This window comes from Echeneis naucrates, chromosome 12 (assembly GCF_900963305.1).
Source record: "Echeneis naucrates chromosome 12, fEcheNa1.1, whole genome shotgun sequence".
Classification (NCBI taxonomy): Eukaryota; Metazoa; Chordata; class Actinopteri; order Carangiformes; family Echeneidae; genus Echeneis; species Echeneis naucrates.
The window spans coordinates 13,190,725-13,214,508 of record NC_042522.1 but is presented as its reverse complement, the minus strand read 5'-3'; the positions used below and the strand labels follow the sequence as shown (position 1 = coordinate 13,214,508).

Here is a 23,784-nt window from a genome sequence, read left to right as displayed (position 1 = left end):
AAGTTAAAGGTTGAGATGTCAATTTGGAGCAAAACAACTTCTCGCCTTCTTTGGAAAACAGTCACAGCAACACTTAAGATATGAGTTCACCTTCTTAACTCATGCACACACAAACACACACACACACACACATACACACACAGTCACACACATGGTCTTAATTTGTACCAGCTGGCGAGTCAGACTGGCAGACAACAGCCAGCCCCTGGTCTGTAGACACAAACTGGTGTTTGTAAATCACCACTTCAGATAAAAGGAGAACTAAGTGTCTTGAGCCAATGGGAAACCAAAGGAAATAAAGGTGAAGTAAAAGAGGGAGTCCAACTGAGGGACTCATTACCTAGAAAATATATTTGGACTGTAAAAGCAGTCTTTAAGAGCATGAAACAATGCATAAACATAGAAAAGGGGAAACAGTGAGAAACACTGTCTGCAAAGACAGAGTAATGACAATAATAATGGCTCTAATAACATAATGTGCCTAAAATACAGCCTTTCCCTTTGTGATCGAGATTTAGTGCCAGGATGAAGTTAGATCACTTTTTTAGAGGGATGCCTGCACATAACACATATCAACGTACAAACACACACAGACTGAAACACAAACATACACATATGTTACACTCACACTGGCTCTGTAAATGATGTTGAAGCCTCCAGATTTTCAAAATGTCCTATCCTAGATTCAAATCAATAAACCTCGCTGACACCCACACAAACATTGGGCCATATGTTCTCGAAGAGGACTATTGAAGCCCTTAGACATTTAGGAGGCCCCACAAAGGTCTTTCCTGTATCCTCCAAACACTAAAGGACAAAAGGCACAGGAGTCTGAGGAGGAGCTGGCCTCAACGCTGGCCTCTTCTGACTCTTTAATATCATTTCTCTTCACTTTGCATTCAACGCAGCACAACTAAAAGAGACAACTGAAACTGGGAGATACAGAAAGGGAGATTGTTTTATTTCATGGCATCATTACCGCTAAATTACTTGAGGTATATATGATGCAATGTATATGAGGCAAGTCTTAGAACATTCAAGTGTTGCAGCATTTTCATCTATAGGTATTAGTGTTCAGCACGGTCCACAACAACAATAATACACAAATATACTGTTAGATACCAACAGAGGATCGACTTGTAAGAGCATTTCTTTTGTTAAGATGGTTGGAATCAATCTCTGTCAACCAGCTTCGCCACAACTGCTCTTGTCTGCAGTAATTCCCATGTTCCCATTGCCCAAAATGATTTCAAGCCCCGCTGTTATGTGTTAAGTGTCAGTGTTTTTGGGCACGGATCTTGCGTTCCCTTCCCATCATTCACTTTAGGAATAAATGTTGTAACTACAACAACTAAAACGTTGATTCATTTCTTGCCACCCGGTGTCATCAATGTAAGTCCTAGAGCACTGAGAGCAGGGGATACCTGCAGGGCTGTTTTATTTCAGGTCCTGTGGTGTGACTCCTTGACATCAAGCTGTGACCCAGTTTGTTGGAAAAAAATTGGACTCAAATGCAAATGCAGTGAAAGGAACTTCATCTGAGGATATTTATCTTCTCACATCACCTCGTAAAATGTGTTTCCATGTTGTTTCCATCAACAGGTATTTCTTTTGCAATCCTCTTTCTCGATTTGGTAAAGGCTTCCATAAATTAAAAAAAAAAAAAAAAAAAAAAGAAGCCTGAGCAAGGGAAGCCGGAGTGAGCATCTGTGAGGCATTTGTCAGGAGAAAAAGAGAAAGAGCAACAGAGAGAAACTAGTATGAGTTTCCAAGCACCATCCCATGGTTTACAGGAATGCTGGTGAGCGCCTGGTGTGTGAGGTAATGTCCTGTCACCCAGCCCCACCCATACCCACTGAAGCTCTCCGTCTCATTGGTCTAGGGCTAATGATGAGAGACTTCCACGGCCTCCTGAGTTTTGGGCTGTAAAAGTTAGTGAGTGGCTACAATTACCCAGTTTACCTATCCCACTCTCATCAGGGCAGACATGGGTAGTGACTGGGTGGCAGGGAGCACAGACCACAAACTAATGTATAGGGATTGGTGAGCGTACAATGGCAGCAAGTTGAAAACAGATGGGTCTGCAGAGATTTAAAATGTCCCTCATTCAGTGGCCCCCTATGCTCAATAAAACAGGGCCAAAACCCTGCATATTAACAGCTTGAAAATGTTATGGGGGGTCATCAGTGCCATGAAAAAAAATACACCAGCCACAAGGAGCTTTCCACATGGCAGAACCACAATGATAATTGAAACGGGAAAAGTAAAAGGGAAAAAGGAACACCATCCCAGAGGTTTCTTTTTAATGTTACCACACGCTTAAGTCACTGGCACTGTGCCTGACGAGGCCTGTGCGGTTTGGGGGAATGCTAGTAAGAGAGGCAGTGCCAGAGTAGCTGGCCCTCCTGTACTGCTGAAAGCAACAGCTCGGCTACTGTATGAGCTTTTGTTTTTGTGGGCATGTATGGGTGCGTGTGTGTCTTCCAGCTTGTGCAACACAATGTGTAACTTTTTCTGTGTGCTTGTTTGCGTGTATATGCAGGAGTAAAATATGCGTGACTGTGTACGTACACTCTGCAGTAGCCTATATACACACACTTTCTGGCTTTTTTTTTTTTTTTTTTTTTTTTGTCGGGGGGGGGAGCTGGACAAACAGACAAGTTATTATTTTTCTAGTTTTTACGAGTCTAAATAATTTCCTTTGCAGTGCCTCTCCTCTCCCTCTCCTTCCTCTCTGAAGCAATACTTACCTAAATATGATTGTAGTGGAGGTTATTTGATCCAGACTTCATGCACATGTTTGTTTTACATCTTGAGATTGGGTGAACTGCATATATAGGCAATTTCTTGCAGCGTGAGAGGACTAAATGTTATCCCTTCTGTTGCTAATGTATAATTAAGGGGAGTGTTCTCCAGGGGTGCCCGGCAGTTGCGTCAGAGATTGCCTGGGCAGCCCTCTCTGGAGAAATCACCTGGCTTGCTGTTTGATCTTAAAGTTGAAATGCACATGCACCTTTCCTGCTAACACAGACTCATCTATGCGCGTTTACATGGAGGCAAGCAGACAACACACATACATGAATAAAAGCACATGGTCACGCAAGCATGCATTCACACACACACACACACACACACACAACACGCAGGTTAGTTGCTGGGGCCTGTTCTCCAATCCAGTCCCCCTAGAGCGAGTTGAGCTGGCTCACCATATTCCATGGTGTGGTAGTAAGGGAACATTATGTTCTGCTCCACAAAGACAGCAGTAGTACATTTCAGTCCTCTATGGGCCTGCCCTACAATCCTGCATGGAGACGGCACTCTGAGTGTGTGTGTGTGTGTGTGTGTTTGCCAGTGTGTTTCTAACTGTGTACCTGTGTGTGAGTTTGATTAAGAGAGAAGGGAGGTTTTTTTTTTTTTAAATAAGCCAGAGCCACCTTACTGCATTCACAGGTAGCCATCAATTTTAAATTAGATGCCCTCTACTACATGGGGTGGAGTCAAAAATTCAAAGACGGAACAAAAAGGTCAAAAACAACACAGCCATTAAACCTGAGTAGACTTTTATACTGGTAGTAAGGTATTTTTGTGATTATTAATGCGTCTCAGCTTTATTAACTTCATACATTCCCTGGTGTCCATATGGTATTTTGATTGGATCACACTGCTCGCTTTGAGGACATTTTAATGTGGGAATGGCCAATGGTTTTGGACCATATTCTACTTTCACAATGATTTTTATTCAGTGATGTATTTTCTTTTGACTGGAGTAAGACTGTCGGTCAAACTAATTTCCAGATTGTTGTACCTCCAATTACAACCACTAACCACATCTGTTCGTCCATCAGTCATTTGACATTTATGGTTCTGATTCCTTCCCTTATGTCGTATGTCATCTCAGCCTTCATAAAATGTATCTTTATGGATCCCTCATTATTATTTTGGGTTTAACAGCACTTGACAGCCACAAGCACTTTCATATTTATTCTAATTTACAAATCACTGCCTCTCCTTTTTCTCAATCTGCATGCATCCTCTTTTTTGGCTCCAATCCCAGCTATTGGAAAACAATATAACAAGAGCAACTGCACGATGCATTTATACATGACACATTGATACATTTAGACAAGCATCCGTTCACCATACCCATAAACACATGGAACAGCCATCAGGCCTTTTGAGGTTCAACATCTTGCCAAAAGACACTGTGACATGCAGACAGTGGGAGATGGAGTTTGACTGCTGACCTTTCAAGTAGTGGGCAACTCACTCTACCTCCTCAACCACAGCCATCTAAACTACTAGCACTTAATTTTTCTACCTCCAGAAGTCTTGAAGTATTGCTAAGATTAACAGTCCACAGCCAAAAAAATGAATGTGTGTTGCTTTAGAAAGTTCTGGCACACATTTAAATTCGGTAAGGTAGACTGCAAGCTACTGCGCTATTGTGTACATATGAGCATTATGTTTATGGCTGCATGCACCATTTATTCTTATGTTGCTGAACTTTCACTCAGTATTGCGTTAAATGCAGGAGCATTCACTCATTTATCAACTCGGCCTTGCTCTGGTGCATACAGTAAAGCTTCAAAATTTTAACTCAAATAAGTTCAACTATCATACACAAATGCTCATTTATTGTGTAATTTAATTGATAAATTATGTGTTCTGTTATTCCTCTGCATTTGTGTGTTTTACATCAGAAATATAATATTCCTTTATATACCCCTTAAACATACAAAAACAAGTGCATAGTACTTGAGATTTCGTGCAGATACATGATCTCTCTTTCTCCTCAAGTGCCTTCTTGCGCCGTTGTTGCTTTCTTGCATCCGCAAAGATCCCTATCAGTGCTGCCCGCTTTGCTCTCCCTCTCAGACACACTGACACAAGCACACACACACACACAAAAACACTGTCTTTAGACATCAAACGGGACTGATTCACAAAGCCAATACAGGACTTGTTTACTAGATCAGAAGGAAATGATGTACGATTGAATCCCCTCACTCTCAACACGCTCGTTCAGAACATAAAACAGTCAGACGCACACAGAGTTGGCTACACTTTAGCATTGTTGTGTATCAGGAAAGCACATCTCGTGACTCTACTAAAGAGCAGTGAACCGTGAATATGAAAACATGATTAAATTAAACCACAAAGGGAGAAGTGAAGGTTTGGCAAAGCAACGTACGGCTGTACGTACCGATATAACAAATAAATACAACTAGTAAAAAGTTTTACAAGTTCTCTACCAATGTGCTGTTTCAGAAAAGTTTGGGAGAGTAGTTATATATATATATATGTTTTACCTCTAGTCTTCAAATTAATCCATTAGATGCGATAAGTTCTTAGTCCAGTTTGTGTTCTCAGATTCAAGAAGTGAGGGAATGTCTCCTGGGAAAGATGATGCTCATCCTTCTAGCAAGGATCCAGAGATTCAGAGTCCAAGGGGCTGTGGAGCTGCTCTGGTGGTTTGTGGCAGCCCAACACCTTGCTCAAACACTTAATATTGGTTTTCTTTGTGCACTCTCATTGCACTTGCAACCTCTTTCTGGGCCTCAGTTTGCCTCTCACTCTTCACTCGTCTTTCAGCCACATGAACACACAGCCCAGCACACAAACAATCATGAGAAGAACAGTAATTGTACATATTGTGGGATGAATGCTCGCGGTTAACCAGACACTAACTCCAGCAGAGAACTTTACTGTCATTTTGGCCTCATGCCGTGGTAATGACATTGTAGAGAGTGTGGTTGACAGAGAGGGTACTCCAATGTGCTTGTAGAATAAATATATATATATTTATATAGTTATGTTTCAGCAACCTGCACTCACACTTGCTTTTTTGATAAACAGGAAAACCTGAAAAAAGACATGGAAATAGGTATTCAGCCTCTGACTGGGGCACACCTGACTATATGATCTGTTTAAGATCAGTGTCATGGCCCACAATGCATCTCAGAAGAAGCGCCAGGCCATGAGGTAGAAATGTTTGCCAACAAAGCTCAGACAAGACTGTGTCGAGGCACAGATATGAGGACGTTTACAAGAATTTCTGCCACACTGATGGTTCCAGAAATCACAGTGACCTGTATAAATGGAAGAGAAGGAGCCTCAGAGCCCAGTGGGAACTCTGGCTTCCAGAAAGAAGACCATGACTGTGTCGCTTCAACGATCTGGGCTTTATGGCAGAAATATGAAAGCCCAGGTGGAGTTTGCAAAAAAAAAAAAAAAAAAGAACCTAAAGGAATTTCATACTGTGAGAAGCAAGATTCTCTGGTCTGATAAAAGCAAGGTGGAAGTGCTTGGCCTCAATTCTAATACCTGGAGGAAACAAGATTGTACTCATCACCTACCCAATACCATTCAAATATTGAAGCATGTTTGTGGCAGTATCATGCTGTTGGGCCTTTTTGGCAGCAGGGATAGGGAGACAAGTCCATTTTGAGGGAAAGTTGAATAGGGCAAAGTAAAGAGATATCCTTAATGAAAAGCTGACCCAGATTTCTTAAGCCCTATGACTGGGCTGAAGTTTCAGTAGAAGGATCTTACTGTGCTCATTCGGTATCAGTGTCATAATTTCACTTAGGGTAGACTGAGTGGGTGAAAAAGAGAAAGTGGGTGCACCATTTAACTCAAGAGCTGTTCCAGCTACAGCTTAGTTCCTGGCAGGGTTAATTTTAAGCTTATTTATGCATCGTCACTAAATGCTCTCAACGATTGTGTCTCGAGAAAAGATGTCCCAATATGCTACAGATTTATACCTCAGTGACTTCAAGCAAGAGAGTAAAATTGTTAAAATGATTAAGCAGGGTAAAGGCACAATTAATCTTTTCTACACGGCAGTGTCTGGCAAGACTGCAGTTTATTTGCTTTTTCAGAAAATGGGTGCTGATCTAAAGGATAAGAGCAAGAGAAAAAAGTACAGAACTCTTTCTTCACCAAACTCACACCAGCATTTATTTCTGCAAATGTTTCCTTTGAAATGGCTCAAAAACTTTGATAGTAATAATTATTTATCCGTTACCCACAGAGGGAATACTTGTCTTGCACCACATCCGACTGTGTTCGAACACAACTGAAGTCAACTCTTGGCGCTTCAAGCTGACTTTTGTACTATATATAAGCTGCAACAAGTTGACTTGAAGAGTGGAGTTCATACGCTTTTCTCAAGCCAAATGAAGTACACAACTATTATTGTATTCCTTTCTGTTTCCCCTCAATAAAGAAAATAAGTCTCACAGACCAGCTGCAGTCCCCATTCTCATTTGTTGCCATTTTAATATTGATGACAGTCATCTGAAAGTTGCCAAGCAGCTTATTATCCCACAGTCAAGGGCAATATGTGAGTCAGTATCAGCAAAGCCACAATGCTTTTGGCAGACAACTCTGCTCACAAAAAAATTACATCTCAAAATCTCAATAAAGATCATAGATCAACATTATACCAGCGTGAGTAACTATGCGCATCTGAGGTTTGGACTTTGGATCTCTTGGGGGTTATCACATCAAATGCCTTTCTAATCCCTCTCTGCCAAGAGATCTTGAAGTTCACCCAGGAAAATTAAGCCTGTCACGCAAACAATCACCCACAAACTGAGAAAACTTGAACAAAGTACTCTAAATATGGAATGCAGTCCAGATTCCTAAAAAAATGTCTATTCCTTGGGTGCTCTATGGCAGATTCCTGGGTGCCATCAACTGTGATTGTCAGCAAAAACAACGATTAACATACCATGGCAAGAAGGCAAGTGCCAAAATCACTGAAAGCTCTTTCAAAACAGATAACATCTTTTATAAATTTATTTTGCGACTGATCAGCCACTGCGGTGCTATTTTGGTGCTCTTAAATGGACACATTTGAACTGGATGCATGACGCCTGTTTGCCCATGGCATGAGCCGCCTGGATAGTTGCCACGGTCAAACACATTCGACTGTACAATAACTCAGGTGGAACTGAATGAGCATCTCCACTAAAATCATTAATTGCTGTTTGATGTTAGCGTTGTTTTCCAAGGGAGTACCATCGGCAAATGAGTGTGCACAACGATGTGCATGCGTCAACTATGCAGCTGCCAGTGTCCTGGACAGATGACTAAACGTGAGAAAGTGAGAGAGAGAGAGAGGGCAAGGCAGAGAGATAGTGACTGTGTCTTGCTAACCTGCGTTTGCATATTTTCCACACATGCACATGCACTTGTGTGTTCACATGGAGTGTACAGTCAGTGGCCTTTTAATGAGGTGATCTCATCACATATGACCCTTGGGGAACAGTGTGTGCTCCACAGTAAAAGTACTTTTTGTATGAACAATGTGTCCTTCACAGCAGAAATCCTTTCTTTATGGTTATATGGACATGTGCCACTGGTGTCTCATTCTTCTCAGAGAATGAAACATCTGCAATGTTGTTAGTTGGATCACATTCCTCTTTTTTTTTTTTTCTTTTCTTTTCTTTTCTTCACTCAGACCAAAGCAGTGCTATGTAAATATCGACTGCGTTCAAAGCTGTTGGTTAATCTCCTGGGTAAATCGTTGCTAATGTGTTCTTGAGCAAGGCACCTGACCACAGCTGTTTGAGAGTAACCAGTGCATTGGCCTTGTAAAATGCATCATCAGCATCGGGAACAAGTTCCAGCTCCAACATCACACACGTCCAAAATCACACACATCTAACATCACACACATGCTTCAGAGAGATAAGAGAAAGTGCTGTCAGTCTAGAGGAGCAAAGCTTTGGCAATGTTTCACCCCCCAAAAAAAATATCTCTTTGAAGGGTTACAATATTTATGATAATAAAATTTAACAATGGACATTTGATGTCACTCCCAACATCAAAGTAAGCTAGTTGACATTTGGCTTTAATATCAAATACTCTGAATGCTATCAAGAGAATAGACATAAATGAATAGTGGAATTCAAGGAGATAATGTACTTCAACAACAAGCCATAGCTCTGACCATCCATATTAGGAGAGGGGATTAAACAGGATTGAACCTAATGCACTTCTTTTCGTCAGAAGCTTTGTGTGCGTGTGTGTCTGTGAATGCATGTCTCACTCTAATGTTTTGGGCAATCAGGCCCTTTCTGCTTTGCAACAGATCAATTATTCCACTGTGCTTAGGTGGAATCAATGGTTCCTGCTTTTGTCTTCGATGAACATTACTTTAATGAGCGAAGCAAACTTCTGCACCTGTCATGGGAGGCGTTTAATGAAATGCACCACTCTCTAGAATTGCTTCACTGATAAACTGGGAAAATTCCTTCATTTTTGTTGTGTTGTTGTGTTTTGTTTATTTTTTTTGGGGGGGGGGGGGGGGTTGCACAAAAATCAAGGATTTGTATATCATCATGCTGTGTAAAAATAAAAGTGTGTTAAAAGATATTCATGGATGAGACAGCAATAGCAAAGAATTGGCAGAGAATCACGGAATCAGAAATCGTGATGCAAACAGGAATACATGAAGGTATCAGTAATCAGTTTTACAGTTTTACATCAAAATATCTAGCTTTTTTTTTTTTTTTTTAGGTGTGCCAAGCTGTGCACGATGGCCTTACCTTGGTAACAGCAGGGTATCCAGCTGCCACCTCACCGGAGCAGTAAGGCTTCTCCTCGTGGGAAACCTCCACAGTGGCGGCCCATTGGTCCAGGAAACCACTGGGGGTGTAGAGGCCGCAGTCTCTGACACCAGTCTCTCGCTCAAAGTCTTCGCACACTCCATCACCATCATAGTAGTAGCACATGCTTGGTTCCTCTGACAGGTGAAAAGAAAGCGGGGGAAAAGTTGTAACTTAGAATAAACCATTAGATGAGCTTTTTTTTTTTTTTTTTGGAGTAAAGTGAAGTTTGAGAACAGTTTATGTGCCTCATATCCCTCCTCCCACCTCCCTTCTCTTCCATGTCTAGCATGTTTTGATTTGTCCAACGCCATACAGGTGATGTTTTCAAAGGTCTTTACTCCTCAGCCCCCCTCCTCTCGCCCTTTTTTTTTTACTTTTACTTTTATAGCCCTTGATCCTTTGGGATAATTTCTAACCTTATCTTATTTTGGAAGGTCATAAGGGAGAAGACCAGATTTAAAGAAAGGTTTGGGATAAAAGGTGCATGGGAGAAGAAAAGAGAAAAAAATCTTGAGAATATGAGGATGTACAAGCAGAGATGAGACACAATATGTTAAGGTCACAAAGAAGGACACAAAATGAAAGAATGAAAAGGAGAGAGTGATAAAATGAACAAGAGAGACAATACAGCGTGAGGAGGGCAGGGCGGGGTGGGAGAGGGGGGGGGCAAAGTCAAGAGGTAAAGAAAGATAGAGCAGTAATTTTTCCAGACATCCCACCCGGAGTTAAGGTCTGGAACTGGAAGCTTATGGACTGGAGAAGAGGGGAGCAAAGCAGGGAGGTTGCCTGGGCCTCATTGCTCTCAGCTCTCAGCTAAAGCAGTGTCAGCCAGTGGGGTTCCAGTTAGGGGGAAAGGCGGCATTCTGTGCCAAGTTGGCTGGGGCCTCCTCCTCGAAATTCCAGCCCTCCCCAGCACAGCCAAAAACTCAAGTCAGTTCTGTGCTTTGGCAATGGTGAAACGAGGGGCTACTGAGGGGGCATACAGAATACGCTCCCGCCACTCACTCAGCAGGAACAGAGGCAAAGAAGAAGGGAAGGAGCGAGACCGAGGCAAGAGGAAGCTTGAACAGTGGCTCGTGAGAGCTGCAGGAGTAACAGAGTGTGAGCAAAAGAAAGAGGAGGAGGAGGAAAAAGATGGAAAAGGAGACAGAGAATCACTACAGTGTTTGAATTTGGATAGGGATAGAATAAACAGATAACGGAAAAAGTGGAAAAGTGATTGAGTGCACGAGAAAAAAGAAGAGGGTGAGAGAGAGCTCTACAGTTGCAGGAAGAAAGAGAGTGATGAGCTGACCAAAGATGGATAAAGACAGAGAAAAGGAAAGCTTCAGTGATTGAAGGAATCTGTGAATATGACTGAAGAAAATCGTATTACAATTCCTTTATGCTTTTTCTGCACCTGTGTTTACTGTGACTTGAAGCCCCACTGAGACACAGCCAACGAGACCGTAATGCCAGGTGGGGTCATGTGAGAACTTGTCGATTTCATCAATTCCAGATATAATTCGGCTCAGTCGTGTGAATAACCTATTAAAGCTCATCCAAACTGTAGCACACTGGCCCAGTTGTATACTTAGTGTCAATTCTCCATCCAGCTCTCCCTTTCACTCTCCAGCGCACTGACAAGCAGGCCCTCTCTCACACAAACAGACAGATGGACAGAAGGTCCCGTCATTATAGTGTCAGATTTCTGTGCAAAACTACAACTATGTCAGACGGTGTCAGACACTCATACACAAACACGCACACACTGACACACTTCCCCGAGCACTGCAGTTGGTGGAAAAACAGCACAGCCAACGCAGTCATCCAGCAATCTGACAGGGATTAAGTGGCCACTTCACAAAAGCTCACATATGTGTGCATGCATGCATGTTGTATGTACTGCACATACACAAACACACACAAAATCCCAACAGGGGGGCAAAAATGATTGTCAGACAGCAGGAAAAATGGACGGGAAACCATCCATCTATTCATAAAATAAAACAACACAGGAGAATGCTAGTTACTCAACTATGTAAAATAAGATCACTCAGCCTTATAAAAAGATAATGACTTCCAGATTTGTGTTTGTTTATTTATTTATTTTCTGGAAAGGTCAAAGTGATTATTATAGTGATTATATTATTATTAATGGCATTCTTACTCTTTTGTTTTTGGAGAAAGGCATGCTGTACTTTGATATAAAAAAAATGCCCCAGTGCCAAATCTGTTCATTCACAAAGTTAGACTGTGGGTAACAAAATTTACAGCCCTTCTTCTTTATGGTATAATGCAAAAAAACTAAACAAAAACAACTGTCAGTCACATCCAAACAGATGATAATAATATGGTGTGTAATGTGTAAGTGTAATGTTATGCAATAAACTGGTTGTCAACTCTTAGCTTGAGTAATGTAATCTGCATCTGATATAATATGAATCACTTTTGGCCAAAACACACTGGGAACCTTATCAGTCAACATAATAAAAGTTATCATGCAACATTTTTTAGTTTTCATTTCATTTTTTTTTTTTCCAATAGCACTAAATTAGTTAAAATAAAGCTGCACTCTTTTCTTTCCAGACCATATCAGCCCAGGATATCTTACTTAAAAGAGTTTTAATTTGCTGTAAATTTCAGGAGTTACCCGGCCTGGGTTATTAATGTGCGGGGGTTGGGGGTGGGTTTCCTCCCACCGTCCAGAGACATGCACGTTTAGGTTGATTGGTGACTCTAAATTGTCCGTAGGTCTGAGTGTGAGTGTGAGTGGTTGTTTATCTCTGTCTGTCTCTGTGTGTTGGTTCTGTGATAGACTGGTGACCTGTCCAGCATGAGCCCCCCCCCCCCCCCCATCCAGAGTGAGCTGGGATTGGCTCCAGCGACCCCTGTGACCCGGAAACGGATCATCAATAGGATGAATGAATGAATGAAGGACAGGAGTTGAATATGTCGATCATCATCCGTAAGACTTACCAATACAGTTGAAGAAGGGTTCCTTCTTGCACTGACTTGAGCATCCATCCCCATTCATCGAGTTCATGTCATCACATTCCTCTCCTTGTGAACTTAAATAGCAGGATAGTAGTTTGATAGTAGGAAATACGTAAAACACAGCCATGCAAATACAAAATTAAACACATTAGCAATGATTTTTTTTTTTTCAAAATGCTTGATAGAATAGGGTACCTGCATGCATCTTATTATATAAACATAAAAATATACATATATATGCCACTAATGTGTGTTAAAGTGCCTTTTACCTCTGGATTCGTCCATCCCCGCAATATGGTGACCCCAGTTGGTGCACCAGAGGTGGGGAAGGCTCACTCTCACTCCTGCTGGAGATGGTTTGGACATGGTAGGTGTACACAACATGTGGCACCACATCCCTGTAGAGAGAGAGACATAAATCACAGTAAATCCACAATTTTTCAGATTGCATGAAGCTCTGAAGAAACATCGGATAAAGAATCCGACTCAAAGAGCGAAAGAGTAAAAGACTGTACTCTGAGAGAGATATTCGGACCAGGCCTGTGGAGAAAGGGTCATTTGGATTCCTGTTCTGTTTGCTAGTGAGTGTGTGTGTGTTGGCACAATCTATTAGTATCTAAACTAGCCAACACAAATAAAAACATCTGTCTGAGCACACACTTCCTCTCATCTACCTATCCAGTCACGCGCTGATTAAAATGCGTTTACGCACTTCTGGGCCCTGTTTTGTTTCTTTATCATAGTGATTCAGGGAACCATCATGATGAATATGTGAAGGACAGGAGAAATATTGGGGGGCTACTCACTTTGCCGATGTTAAGTCGCCATGATGGTTTCTTGAGTCACCATGTAAAGGAAGTCTGAAAAAAAAGTCTGAAAGGAAAAAAAAAAAAACATAAATGAGAAAACCAAAACCATAAACAAAAAAGAAAAAAATCAAAGCTATAAATGAGAAACCAAAACCATAAGCAAATCAACAAAACAAAATGGAAGAAAAGGAAACTGTAAATTGTTAAACACTAGTGCAAGTGAGGGTGCTGTCATGAGGGTAGTTTATCCAATCAAGTATCTACTTCTTCTGCCTGATCAGTTGTTTTGCCTTTACATGTTTTTCATATTGCCAGTAGTTTATGTTGGACTCCTGTAAGGGCAAATGAATGACGCACACTGTGGGTCTCCTAAAATTCATCTAAAAATTATTTGCTTTAATATGTTGAAATGTGCAGCCAGAAGGCAAGTTGCCTGCTTTAAGAAATAAGATTATTACTTGAGAAATAGAACTAACCACTGAAAAAACATGTAAAGGCAAGCAATTAATTTCAGGGCCTAATTGTGTATTTTATGTATTTCCAACAATTAAAATGGTTAACTGATTTTCATATCAGCACTCTCATTTGCAGCTGTATTGCTTACAGTTTTCTTTGCTTTTTGAATTTGTTTTCTTTTTGCTTATTGTTTTGGTTTCTCACTTGAAGTTTTGATTTGTCACTTATGGTCATGGTCTCTCCTTCATGGTTCTTTTTTTGGCTTTCAGAGTTTTTGGTCCAACATGTTGTGGTTGTGTGTACGCGAAGATATACTTTGACATAACACTGATATGTAAGTTTGTTTAGTTTTGACTCATATGAGTTCTCACTTTCACATTAATAAACCACGCGTTTCTCTTTTGTGTGTTGGCCTGGTCCATACTATATCCACTGGTTGTTGTCAGAAGTTTGTCCTCCACCAACCATTTTCTTTTTTTTTTTTTGTGTCCTCATGTAACTCTGATTCCCTGCTTTTTGAATTGCATCTGATTGTTGTGCTACATTACAGAGAAAGTCTCAATTTGCTCCTTCATTTATATAATTGACAAGAAATTAAGTGTTTATAACAATTGGGTAGATGTACTTCGAAAGAAAAAAAAGGTAAAGAAACAACAGAATAAAAGGTGCACTCGAGGGATATGAGCAATAAAAAATATATCGCGATATCGAGAAAATATGTGCAATGCATACTACATGTTCCGTGTTATTAAAAGGAGATAGGAATACATAACATTTGGGAATCCACGGTACACTGCTGTCAGTGCAGTGACAGCTATATGTGAATATCAGGGTATAAGTGGATGCATACAGTATCCTCATTTAAATGAAGTAACCAGTCATATACACATTCATACATATAACACATTAACCACCACCTGTGTCCTTAAAGCTTAAACAGGAGTGCACAGTCATAAACCACTACTCCCTCTGCTTCTATATAATCAATGTGACGCAGCTCCAGCACCAAGCAGCACTCTGGTACCCCAAATGCTGAAGCGAAAGGCAGCAATTAAGTCTTTCAGTGATGTTCAGTGAAGTCATGAGTTTTCACGAGCTCTAACACAAACAATTCAGTTTAATATTTTTGATCGGGCACTCTAGTGAATACGAATGCCAGATCCTAAAAAACATTCACAAAAGAAGCAGCATGTGACAGCAGAACGAAAAGCCTATATGTGTGTGTTTGCAGCTGACAAGACAGAAACACAAAGGCATTTAAGTCGAAACGTTTTCAGGACTGTTGACTGTGGTGCGGAGCCTTTGTTTTTTTTTTTTCCCCTCATCTTCATTTCTACATTACTCTTGTGTTTGTTCATCGTATTCCCAGCGGAAGAAAGTAAACCAAGTTCAAGTTAGCTGTGTTGTCCCAAGTATAAAGGACGACGAACCTAAAGATCAAATAACACAATGAATTTCCTCACAGTAATATTCATGTCTAGGATGAGATATTTAAGTTGGCTTTATTATAATCAATACAGAGTGTTTGACCTGACAGACTCTCTTTTATACTACACTGTGTCCTTTTCTGCAGCACTGGCTCATGCTGGTGCATCTCCAGGCTACACTCAAACATGCCCCCTCTAATTGAATTAGTTTAGCCCCTGGAAAAGTCAAGCTGCGGGAGACTTTATCTTTGAGGAGAGCAAACACACAGAAGAGACAGAAAGAAGAGTGAAGTAGATATTGCTTTACAGCAAGGAGGCACACGAATTTTCTTTTAGTGGATAATGAGTATGATACTGTAGATACTCAAGGTAATCCAGTGCACAGAGAAGTAATTGTTCTGACTGAAGTGTCGAGACTGAGAGATCAGTCATGCAAGAACAAACAAGAAGAAAGAGTCGAGGGGTTTGAGTCGCGTGACTAACAGATAAGGGAGTGTAGAGAAACAGGAATACATATAGAAACAAATTAATTTAACAAATGAGTATAACAAAGGGGTGACTTGCGATTATATTAAAGAGAGAAATTGTATAAGTAGGGCACAGGGGCTTTAGTGGAAAATATGATGAGGTAACAGTCATCTATTCCTCATTATGCAGCGGCACAGTCCATGTAGCTTCCCACAGGTATTACAGTGAAAATCAAAATAGCGCTCTCCCAAAAGCTTTGATTGAGCACATGTCCTGATGTGAAGGTACCATAGCCAGTAGCTAGACACCTGACACATGACAGCATTACTTGGCTGGTCACATTTTCCTGATGAGTGATGTCTTGGTGTCTTTTCAGCAGCAAAGGTGGAAGTAGCGTGTTGCTGATGTACGGCCACAAAAAGAAAGGAAGTCGTGGCGGATGAGTAAGTGCATAACCATGACCTCTTACATCCCATGCTGCGGTTTGTGCGCATAGTCAACGCTGGCATTTAAGGCAAAGAATTGCAAACTCATTGGCAGCACCACATGGCAGACTACTGCACACATTTTCTTCAACCAAATGCTTCAAACGTCTCCTGAATGAAGCTGCTAAAGCCTTGAGTGAACAGCTTCAACAGCCTAAATGTCTGTTCTTTCACTTTCAGTTTAATAATTGTAGTTCAAAGTAAAAACTGTTGAACAGTATTAGACAGCAGGAGTAGAGTTAGCTACACAATCCTTCATTTTTTTCCCCAAGTGCACGAAGAATCCATATGCCGTTGTGTGCGTGAATCATTACGTGCTTACCTGTATCGGCTCTGGACTCCTTCACCCAGTCACACACTGTGGGCTTTCTCCGTGGTCCCAAATACAAACTTTGGATTAAAATATTCTGTCCACTCTCCCAACTTTTCTCCATCATGTCAACTGTTTTATTATATCATTGTTTAAGAGCGCAGCAGCTGCTATCAAAGAAAACAACATGTTGTATTTAACATGGCAGAGTCCAAATGAATGTGGGTGTCTATGTCATTGTTTTTGAAGGTCTCAACTTCTCCACATCAACGCTGCAAGGTAAACTACTCCTGAAGCTTTCAAACTAAAACAGGCCCAGCAGTTTTGGGTTCTCAAAAACTCCAAAGTAGTGTAAACTGAAGGGTATTTGCAACATTTCCTCATTACATGAAGGGAAAACATAATTGTTTTGCAGTTAGTTTTTCTGCAAAATGCATTTGTTGCAGCATATGAGTTGTGTATAAAACATCGGAGGCAGGATGACCTCAAAGTATCCTTTCCTAAGCCAAGGGCTTCCCTCGAAAAATAACAGCAGTCCACCCATCTAACTGCTGAGAGCATTAAACAGCACTGCTCTCTTCTGAGTAATGAGACTACACCTTATACAGTTGGTGACCCAGTGACATAGCAAGCACAAAGTTAAACATTGCTCCCATCAAAACTACGTAATAACAACATAAAGGTAACTAGATACAAAGGATTCCTTGTTAGGTCGTTTCTGTTTCTTGCAGAGTTCAAAAATGTCAAACTATTTTAATGGACATTTTTAACTTACTCCACCAACGGGACTGGAGGGAGAGTAAAAGTAAGAGTTATGCTCCTCATAACGTGATGACAACTTTTTAAACGTGGCTTTCAACCTGTTCCCTGTTAGGTGCATGCTTGAGTTCCGCTGACCTTGCTGTTAATGGCCATGCCATGCTAGGCTGACGCTGGCCGCACTGAAGAATGAAAGTAGTGTGATGTATTACAGGTCTACATAGAATTGGTTTGGGGGGAAAGACTACAGTATAAGAACAACTTTTAGCATGCTAGGAACGTAAATTAGCCAAAGATTTGATGAAAATGATCATCTCTTATTTGAAGTGGTAAACTCATTTGATACATGTATGGATCTGACAGACATGACTCCTGTCAGTCATCCAGAATTTATCAGACCACATTGTCATCTGCAGCTGATTAGATAAGATAAGTAACTGGCCGTCTACGCAAGTTTTACTACAAAGGAATTTTATTCCAGTCACCGACAATGTGTCACGCGATAAGATTTCATCATTGGTGTGTCTTTGTGCAGCCAGACATTCTCCTCAAGACCCCTGTAGGAATAGAGGTCTTATCTTGGCTCATGCTGAAAGTCAGACACAAAGCGCTGTAATATGCCGTTCAAAGGTGTTTTGATAGTACCAGGTGATTACAAATGGAAGCATGTGCAGATGTATGTCCCTGCTACTGAGAGCAAGAGGAGAGTTAGTGTGTGTCTGTGCTTGTCTGTGTGTGTTCCTGCCCTCACTGATGTGTGCACTAGGTTTATGTGTGAGCATGCATATGGATGTGTTTCCGTTCTGTAGCTGCTTGTTGTTCTTGGCTGAGCAATTCCAGATGAGAAAAGCAGATAAATTTAAGAAAGTTAAGGAAAAAATCGTAGATTGAGCCTGCAAGAACAACAAACATGGCAAGTCTTCTTGTGCCAGTGTGGCAGCTGACATGCATTTGAGGTTTCAATTCAATTAATTTTACAACTGCAGTATATCTAATAGTGGCACTTTTAAAGAATAAATTTAACAGCAAGAGGCATGTAACTGAAAATGTAATGGCTTTACATGTGGACATAATTTCCTGCTATTTTCCCACCCTGTATTGTATACAATATGGTAAACAGCTGTTTAGGGAGCAGGATTCTCTCTCAAATTCATATACAGTGACTCAGATAAAGAAATAACATAAAACAGAAATTCAAACTTGTTGTGTGGCCAGTTGCCAAAAAACTTTGTAGACTGATACCTTTTCTAGGTACTTGCACATGATAGCGGGACTGCTGAAGTTGTTTTAGTAAATAACCAAAAACCGTGAAATACAAATCCAATCCAATTGTACAGATTGGTTTTAAGAGGTAGCAGACCAGCTCCAGGGGATGGATAGAAGATATAATGGAAAAGAGTTCTGAAAAACTATGGAAGAGCAGGATTACAGTTGCCCTCTCTCTCTTTTGGCTGGGAGGACTGGGCTTTGACTGGGAGACAGCTCTGAAACTCATGTCAGGAGGAGGATCACCCCACGGGCCTGGATGCCTCCCTGGGATGGGATCAAACTAGCCCAACCTTCCAACCTTCTCTCTTCATACTTTCTCAACCCCCCAAAGTTATTCTCCTCACCTATTCACCCATGAACCTAACAAATGATTTACCCCCAACTGCTACAACCTTCCACCCCTCTATCTCCACTTCACCCTTCTTGGCCTCCACTATAATTTACACTGTCACCATGACCTCCCAACCTTTAGCCATTCCAAACAAACTGCCACCCGTGGATGGACCCACAAGAGCCAAGATGTCAGCCGTTCCTCTTTTTCAGTTTGCCCCTGCTCAGGTGAAGGCCAGTTGCCTGACGGTATGAGGTCAGCCGCCCCTGCCCCCTCGACAACACCTCCATCACTCACAGCCCCATGGAAACACGATGCAAGAGGAGGCATCTCACTGTGTGGTCAACAAAAGCATTTCAACAGCTGGACCCAGGCGATGAAACAAAGCACCTAACACTGGATTTGTGGCATGTCAAAACATGTGAAAGACCATGTGCTACATTTATTGTGAGGCAGCGAGTGTAATCACACATTGTCGTAGCCAAAAGTTACGATGCCTCATTAAAACTCACAAAACAAAATATATAATGTCTTCTCTCAGAGCTTCATATAAGACTCCTTAGTTTGTTGAGTACTATGCACTGGAATGGAGCTGGTTGATTAAATGATCAGTCAGGATGACAGCTTTAATCAGAAACAATTTTAAATGTTTTAGCTTGAATGCCAAACATTTGATTGGTTTCGCTTCTCAAACATAAATAATTTATGTTTATGATTGATTGAGAAAACTTTATGGAATTTTGGAAAACCTGTAATTACTTTTTTTTCTTCAGCGGACTTTCACTTATTTATGATATTTCATAGATATTACTATTGCTAAATTAATCAATAAAATAATACAACTTTTTTTTTGCTATATGCAAATAGACCCCAGAACATAGACTATATAAACACATAAACTGAGTATTCTGCATCAAACAATAAAGTTAATGAAGAATAAAATTGTCTCAGAACATTGAGTACTCACTAATAGGGACTCAAAAGTGCACAGGATCTCATTAATATTTGCCCTCTTAGTTTTTTTTTTGCTTTTTTTTTTTATTTTTAAGTACTACATAAATTTTTGGTTTGAGTAACTGAAAGCGTATAATAGCTGAAGGGCACGTACCTACTTGCTATAAAACATCCCTGACCATCTCACAGAGACAAGATCCCATATGTCTCACAACAAAATAGTCAGCCACTGCCACTGACCACTACCACTGGAATGCAACCACAGCTAGTGAAATATACCACAGCAGTAAAATACCTACAGTACATCAGTAATCACTGGAGTGTGCCAAAACCCCCAAATAAATACATCTCCACTGCAGACAGCTTTCCATTGACACTGCCATTCAACCAAAAAGTTGTGTAATGACACTTTCTGGAACTTAGGTATCATCACTCCATCTTTCATAACATGCATACTCACCCTTTTGCCTGTTATCAAGCGCTTTCCTTCTCATGTGAACCAAGCTGACAGCACGATAGTGAGATGGCATAACACGCAGCGGTGCCATGTATAGCACAATCTTTATCAAGTCAGCACATTCCAGGAAAGCAAAGCACTAAACTCTGCACCACAGTGTGCAGATAATACCTTCAACAAGCCATCTGTTTGCCCTTGCTTCATGGAACATGGGAAAAAACAAATGTGGGCAACGATTGACCTGTGACTTAGGAAACAAAGGTTGGGCAGCAGATTTTAAACTGCAGAAGCAGTGCTGGCTTGCGTAGGCTCCTGGGGGTATTGAAAAGGATATCTGGTATTACAAAAACATATTTTTGTGGATGGTTTCCAAATATAAATAAACACCTTCTTACTGGCATGGCTAAAAAACACTCTAATTACATCACACTAAATCAGGAAGCTAAATGGTAACTCAGCAATTCTTAACTTCTAAAAAAAACTTTGGATAAAAACAATTGTTTTCAGGCAGAGCGTGCCCAGCGCATTGTATGGCTTCCTTTCTCCTCCGAGAGGAAACATTGGTCTCTGTTAAATCCTGACATGTTATTCCTAAACTGAGGAATGTCAAGGAGAATGAGTTTTATGCATGCATAAGGGATGTCTGACATTCACCTACCAGATAACTCACCTGTCTGTATATCGGCGGTGCGGTTCACTCAGCATCAGACCGTGCGGTGCGTGCGTGAAGGGTGGCTGGCGCAACAGGCGATAGCGTAGTGGTTGGCAATGTCTACAAAGTTCGGAGTCTGGCTTGGATGCCAAAAGGGTGGCATCGATCTCTAAGTGTTGCTCCATGGTGAAAAACTGGACCCCATAGACCTCTTCTTCGATGTCCAGCTTCAGAGTCAGTTGGGTGTCACAGAAGACATTACTAGGGCCCAACGATATGTTGTTCCCACTGACAGTCAGCAGCAAGATGTTGTGGATGGCCGGCAGTGCTGTTTCCTCAGGGCTGAAGAAAGTGACCCACACGGTAAGTGAGTCTGGTACCAAAGGGTATGGAAACTCCAGCTGAAGCATGCATCCCTGGAGAGGGCACTCTGACAGGCCAACAACACCTTGCTCGATCCCCGCATTTGGGCTCCAGGTGCGGACACTTGGCTCACAAGCCTGCTCCACATCTGGAGGCCCTATGGGATGAAAATTACAAAAGGAGACACAATGTCACACACATGACATGTAAATAGCAAAAAGATTTAACTATAACAACAAGACACTGAATATAAATCAAACACAATAAGCAAAAGCCAGCTGGCTATTCCCCGAGCACACATTATGAATAATTGTTAAATTGCATAAAGACCTATAATGACTATAATGAATACAAGCAATGCGATGCAGAACGGCTCTATGAACAGGTATATTGTGACACTGGTAGCTAGTAGTATTTTCATGGGTACTGACAGAATTAATCTGCATCGGTGATCTTGTTCGTGTATCTACACTTTTTACAGCATCAAGGTAAAGGTGAAACTGAGAGTTCATTGTGAGTCCATCTGCAGAGGAAAGGCAGAGCTGAGGTGTGTACCTTCTGAGAGGGGCCCTGTGCAAGGTTCGCACTTCAGCACAGTCATTACAACCTCCAACAGTCACACTCCAGCCATATTTGGAGTCCACACACAGCTAACTCACATTATCCCAAGTGACGTACACTAACATTCATCAAGCATTTTTAGAAGCCAGCAAGTGGCAAACACTATGTTCTCCCTCGATTTCTTTTTGTGCATTTCCAAGCTGGCAACCATAGAAGCCATTTGCTAACCTCATTTCTGGGCACCATGCAAAATTCCAGTGTTTAATCAAGTGAGGACTGAATATGGTTTCCAAGCCACATTATCTCAACACATTTATTATTGTACTGTAAGTGTGTGTGTGGCCAGAGTGGAGGTGAATTAAAGAAAAAGAGGGGAAAAAAGAAAAAGAGAGAGAAAGGCTGGGAGAGAATGAACCAAGATACTCCAAGAGCTTGGCTTTTTGCTCAGCTCATGTAATCCTGGCTTTATAGGTACATTTTCATTGAGTTTGCAAAGAAAGCAGCTGTAGCCACTGAAAATATTTTGTAATGTCAGCTGTTATGATGGGCCCTACTCCTGCTCTGGCGCTGTTGCTAATGTGGTTAGAGATTTAAGAGGAGACAGAATAGGGGTGTCATCCACTATGTAACCTAAGGCAATGTAAACTTATTTGAAACATGCAAAGCTGCATCTGTAATTGGCATTTCAATCTTTCCATGAAAGGGGCTTGAACCGCAGTGATTTATATGTAATTATCTGTTTAACTGTAGACACAGCAGCTACCAGCACAAGGTAATCAAGATTCTCTATAAAAGGATAGACGGTGTATTTCATACCAGAGTCTAGGTCCTCTAAACTTCCCAGCAGGACCCTGAAAGATTTATATCAGCTATACTTACTACTACATAAACAGCCGGGCTCTCAAGTGTTAGGGACCTATAATTCTCTTAGAGTGGGGAGAGGGGGCCTCAAGGTGACTGAACCGTCCAGACCTGAGCTTTGAATATGAGCTATTCATTCTCTGTTGATTGGCCGACCCCATCTGGGTATCAGTCTGTCAACAAAAAAAAAACCTGTTCTGAGAATATGAGTGAGAAATACAGTGAGCAAGTGTAATTCAACATGAGCCACAGTTGAATCTGTGTTCCCAAAGCTCTTCAATAACACAACATCAGATTTGATGCTAAGATATCCGTCTGAACAATTGAGACCGAAATTTAGGTGGCTGGTGGGACTCAGTGTCTCCTGACTGCCATGTATTATATATTATTATATTATATATATAAAAAAAAAAAACCCAAAACATTAAAAATCGAGATTTTCCTTATTAACTTGGACATTCTGATGACATGACGCAGAACGGTAATGGTTGTAATGTAATGGGTCACACGACCTTCAACTGCTGCACCATTCCTGTTTCTGGGAACTTGAGATATGGTGGAAGCAAGAAGAGCATAATAAATGAAATTAAATAACAATTTTTTTTGTGGCAAGACTCCAGTGTAAAAATTTTTTTTTAAACATTAAATGTCACTAAAATAATAATTATTGTAGGAATTTGTTAAATTAAGTTAAATTAAACCTTTCAAAGCACAGTTAGCGCCAGAAAGACTGCCTTTACGGCATTTCGATAGTAACATGATCAATGTTCGACACACTTCACAAGAATTGACTTAAAAAAAAAAAATATTAGTTGACAAAAGAAAACTCCAGGATGGATGCTGATTCTGGCTCACGACCCAGTCATAATCCTTCAGCTCTGGAGAATTGTACTGATCCACAAAAAGAGCAGAGAGGTGGATGAATAAACAGGCAGGGATATGTCCGGGCATGCACACTTTATGCTTTCTAAGAAGTGTCTGGCTCTGGCTCTCACTATCAATGACTCACTGTCGCACACTGTTACA

General features: G+C 41.0%; 1 protein-coding gene across 2 annotated transcripts in view; it reads right to left on the bottom strand.

Annotated features, from left to right (window-relative positions):
* pappaa (pregnancy-associated plasma protein A, pappalysin 1a) overlaps positions 1–23,784 on the bottom strand; it is an 82,314-nt gene that overhangs the window by 37,838 nt on the left and 20,692 nt on the right. For both annotated transcript variants that reach the window (XM_029515384.1, XM_029515385.1), the window contains exons 7-10: positions 20,992–21,493; positions 12,866–12,994; positions 12,579–12,670; positions 9,558–9,754 (exon numbers count right to left, since the gene is read on the bottom strand). In XM_029515384.1, the coding sequence (XP_029371244.1) occupies positions 9,558–9,754; positions 12,579–12,670; positions 12,866–12,994; positions 20,992–21,493 (920 nt within the window). The remainder of the gene's footprint in view (positions 1–9,557; positions 9,755–12,578; positions 12,671–12,865; positions 12,995–20,991; positions 21,494–23,784) is intronic.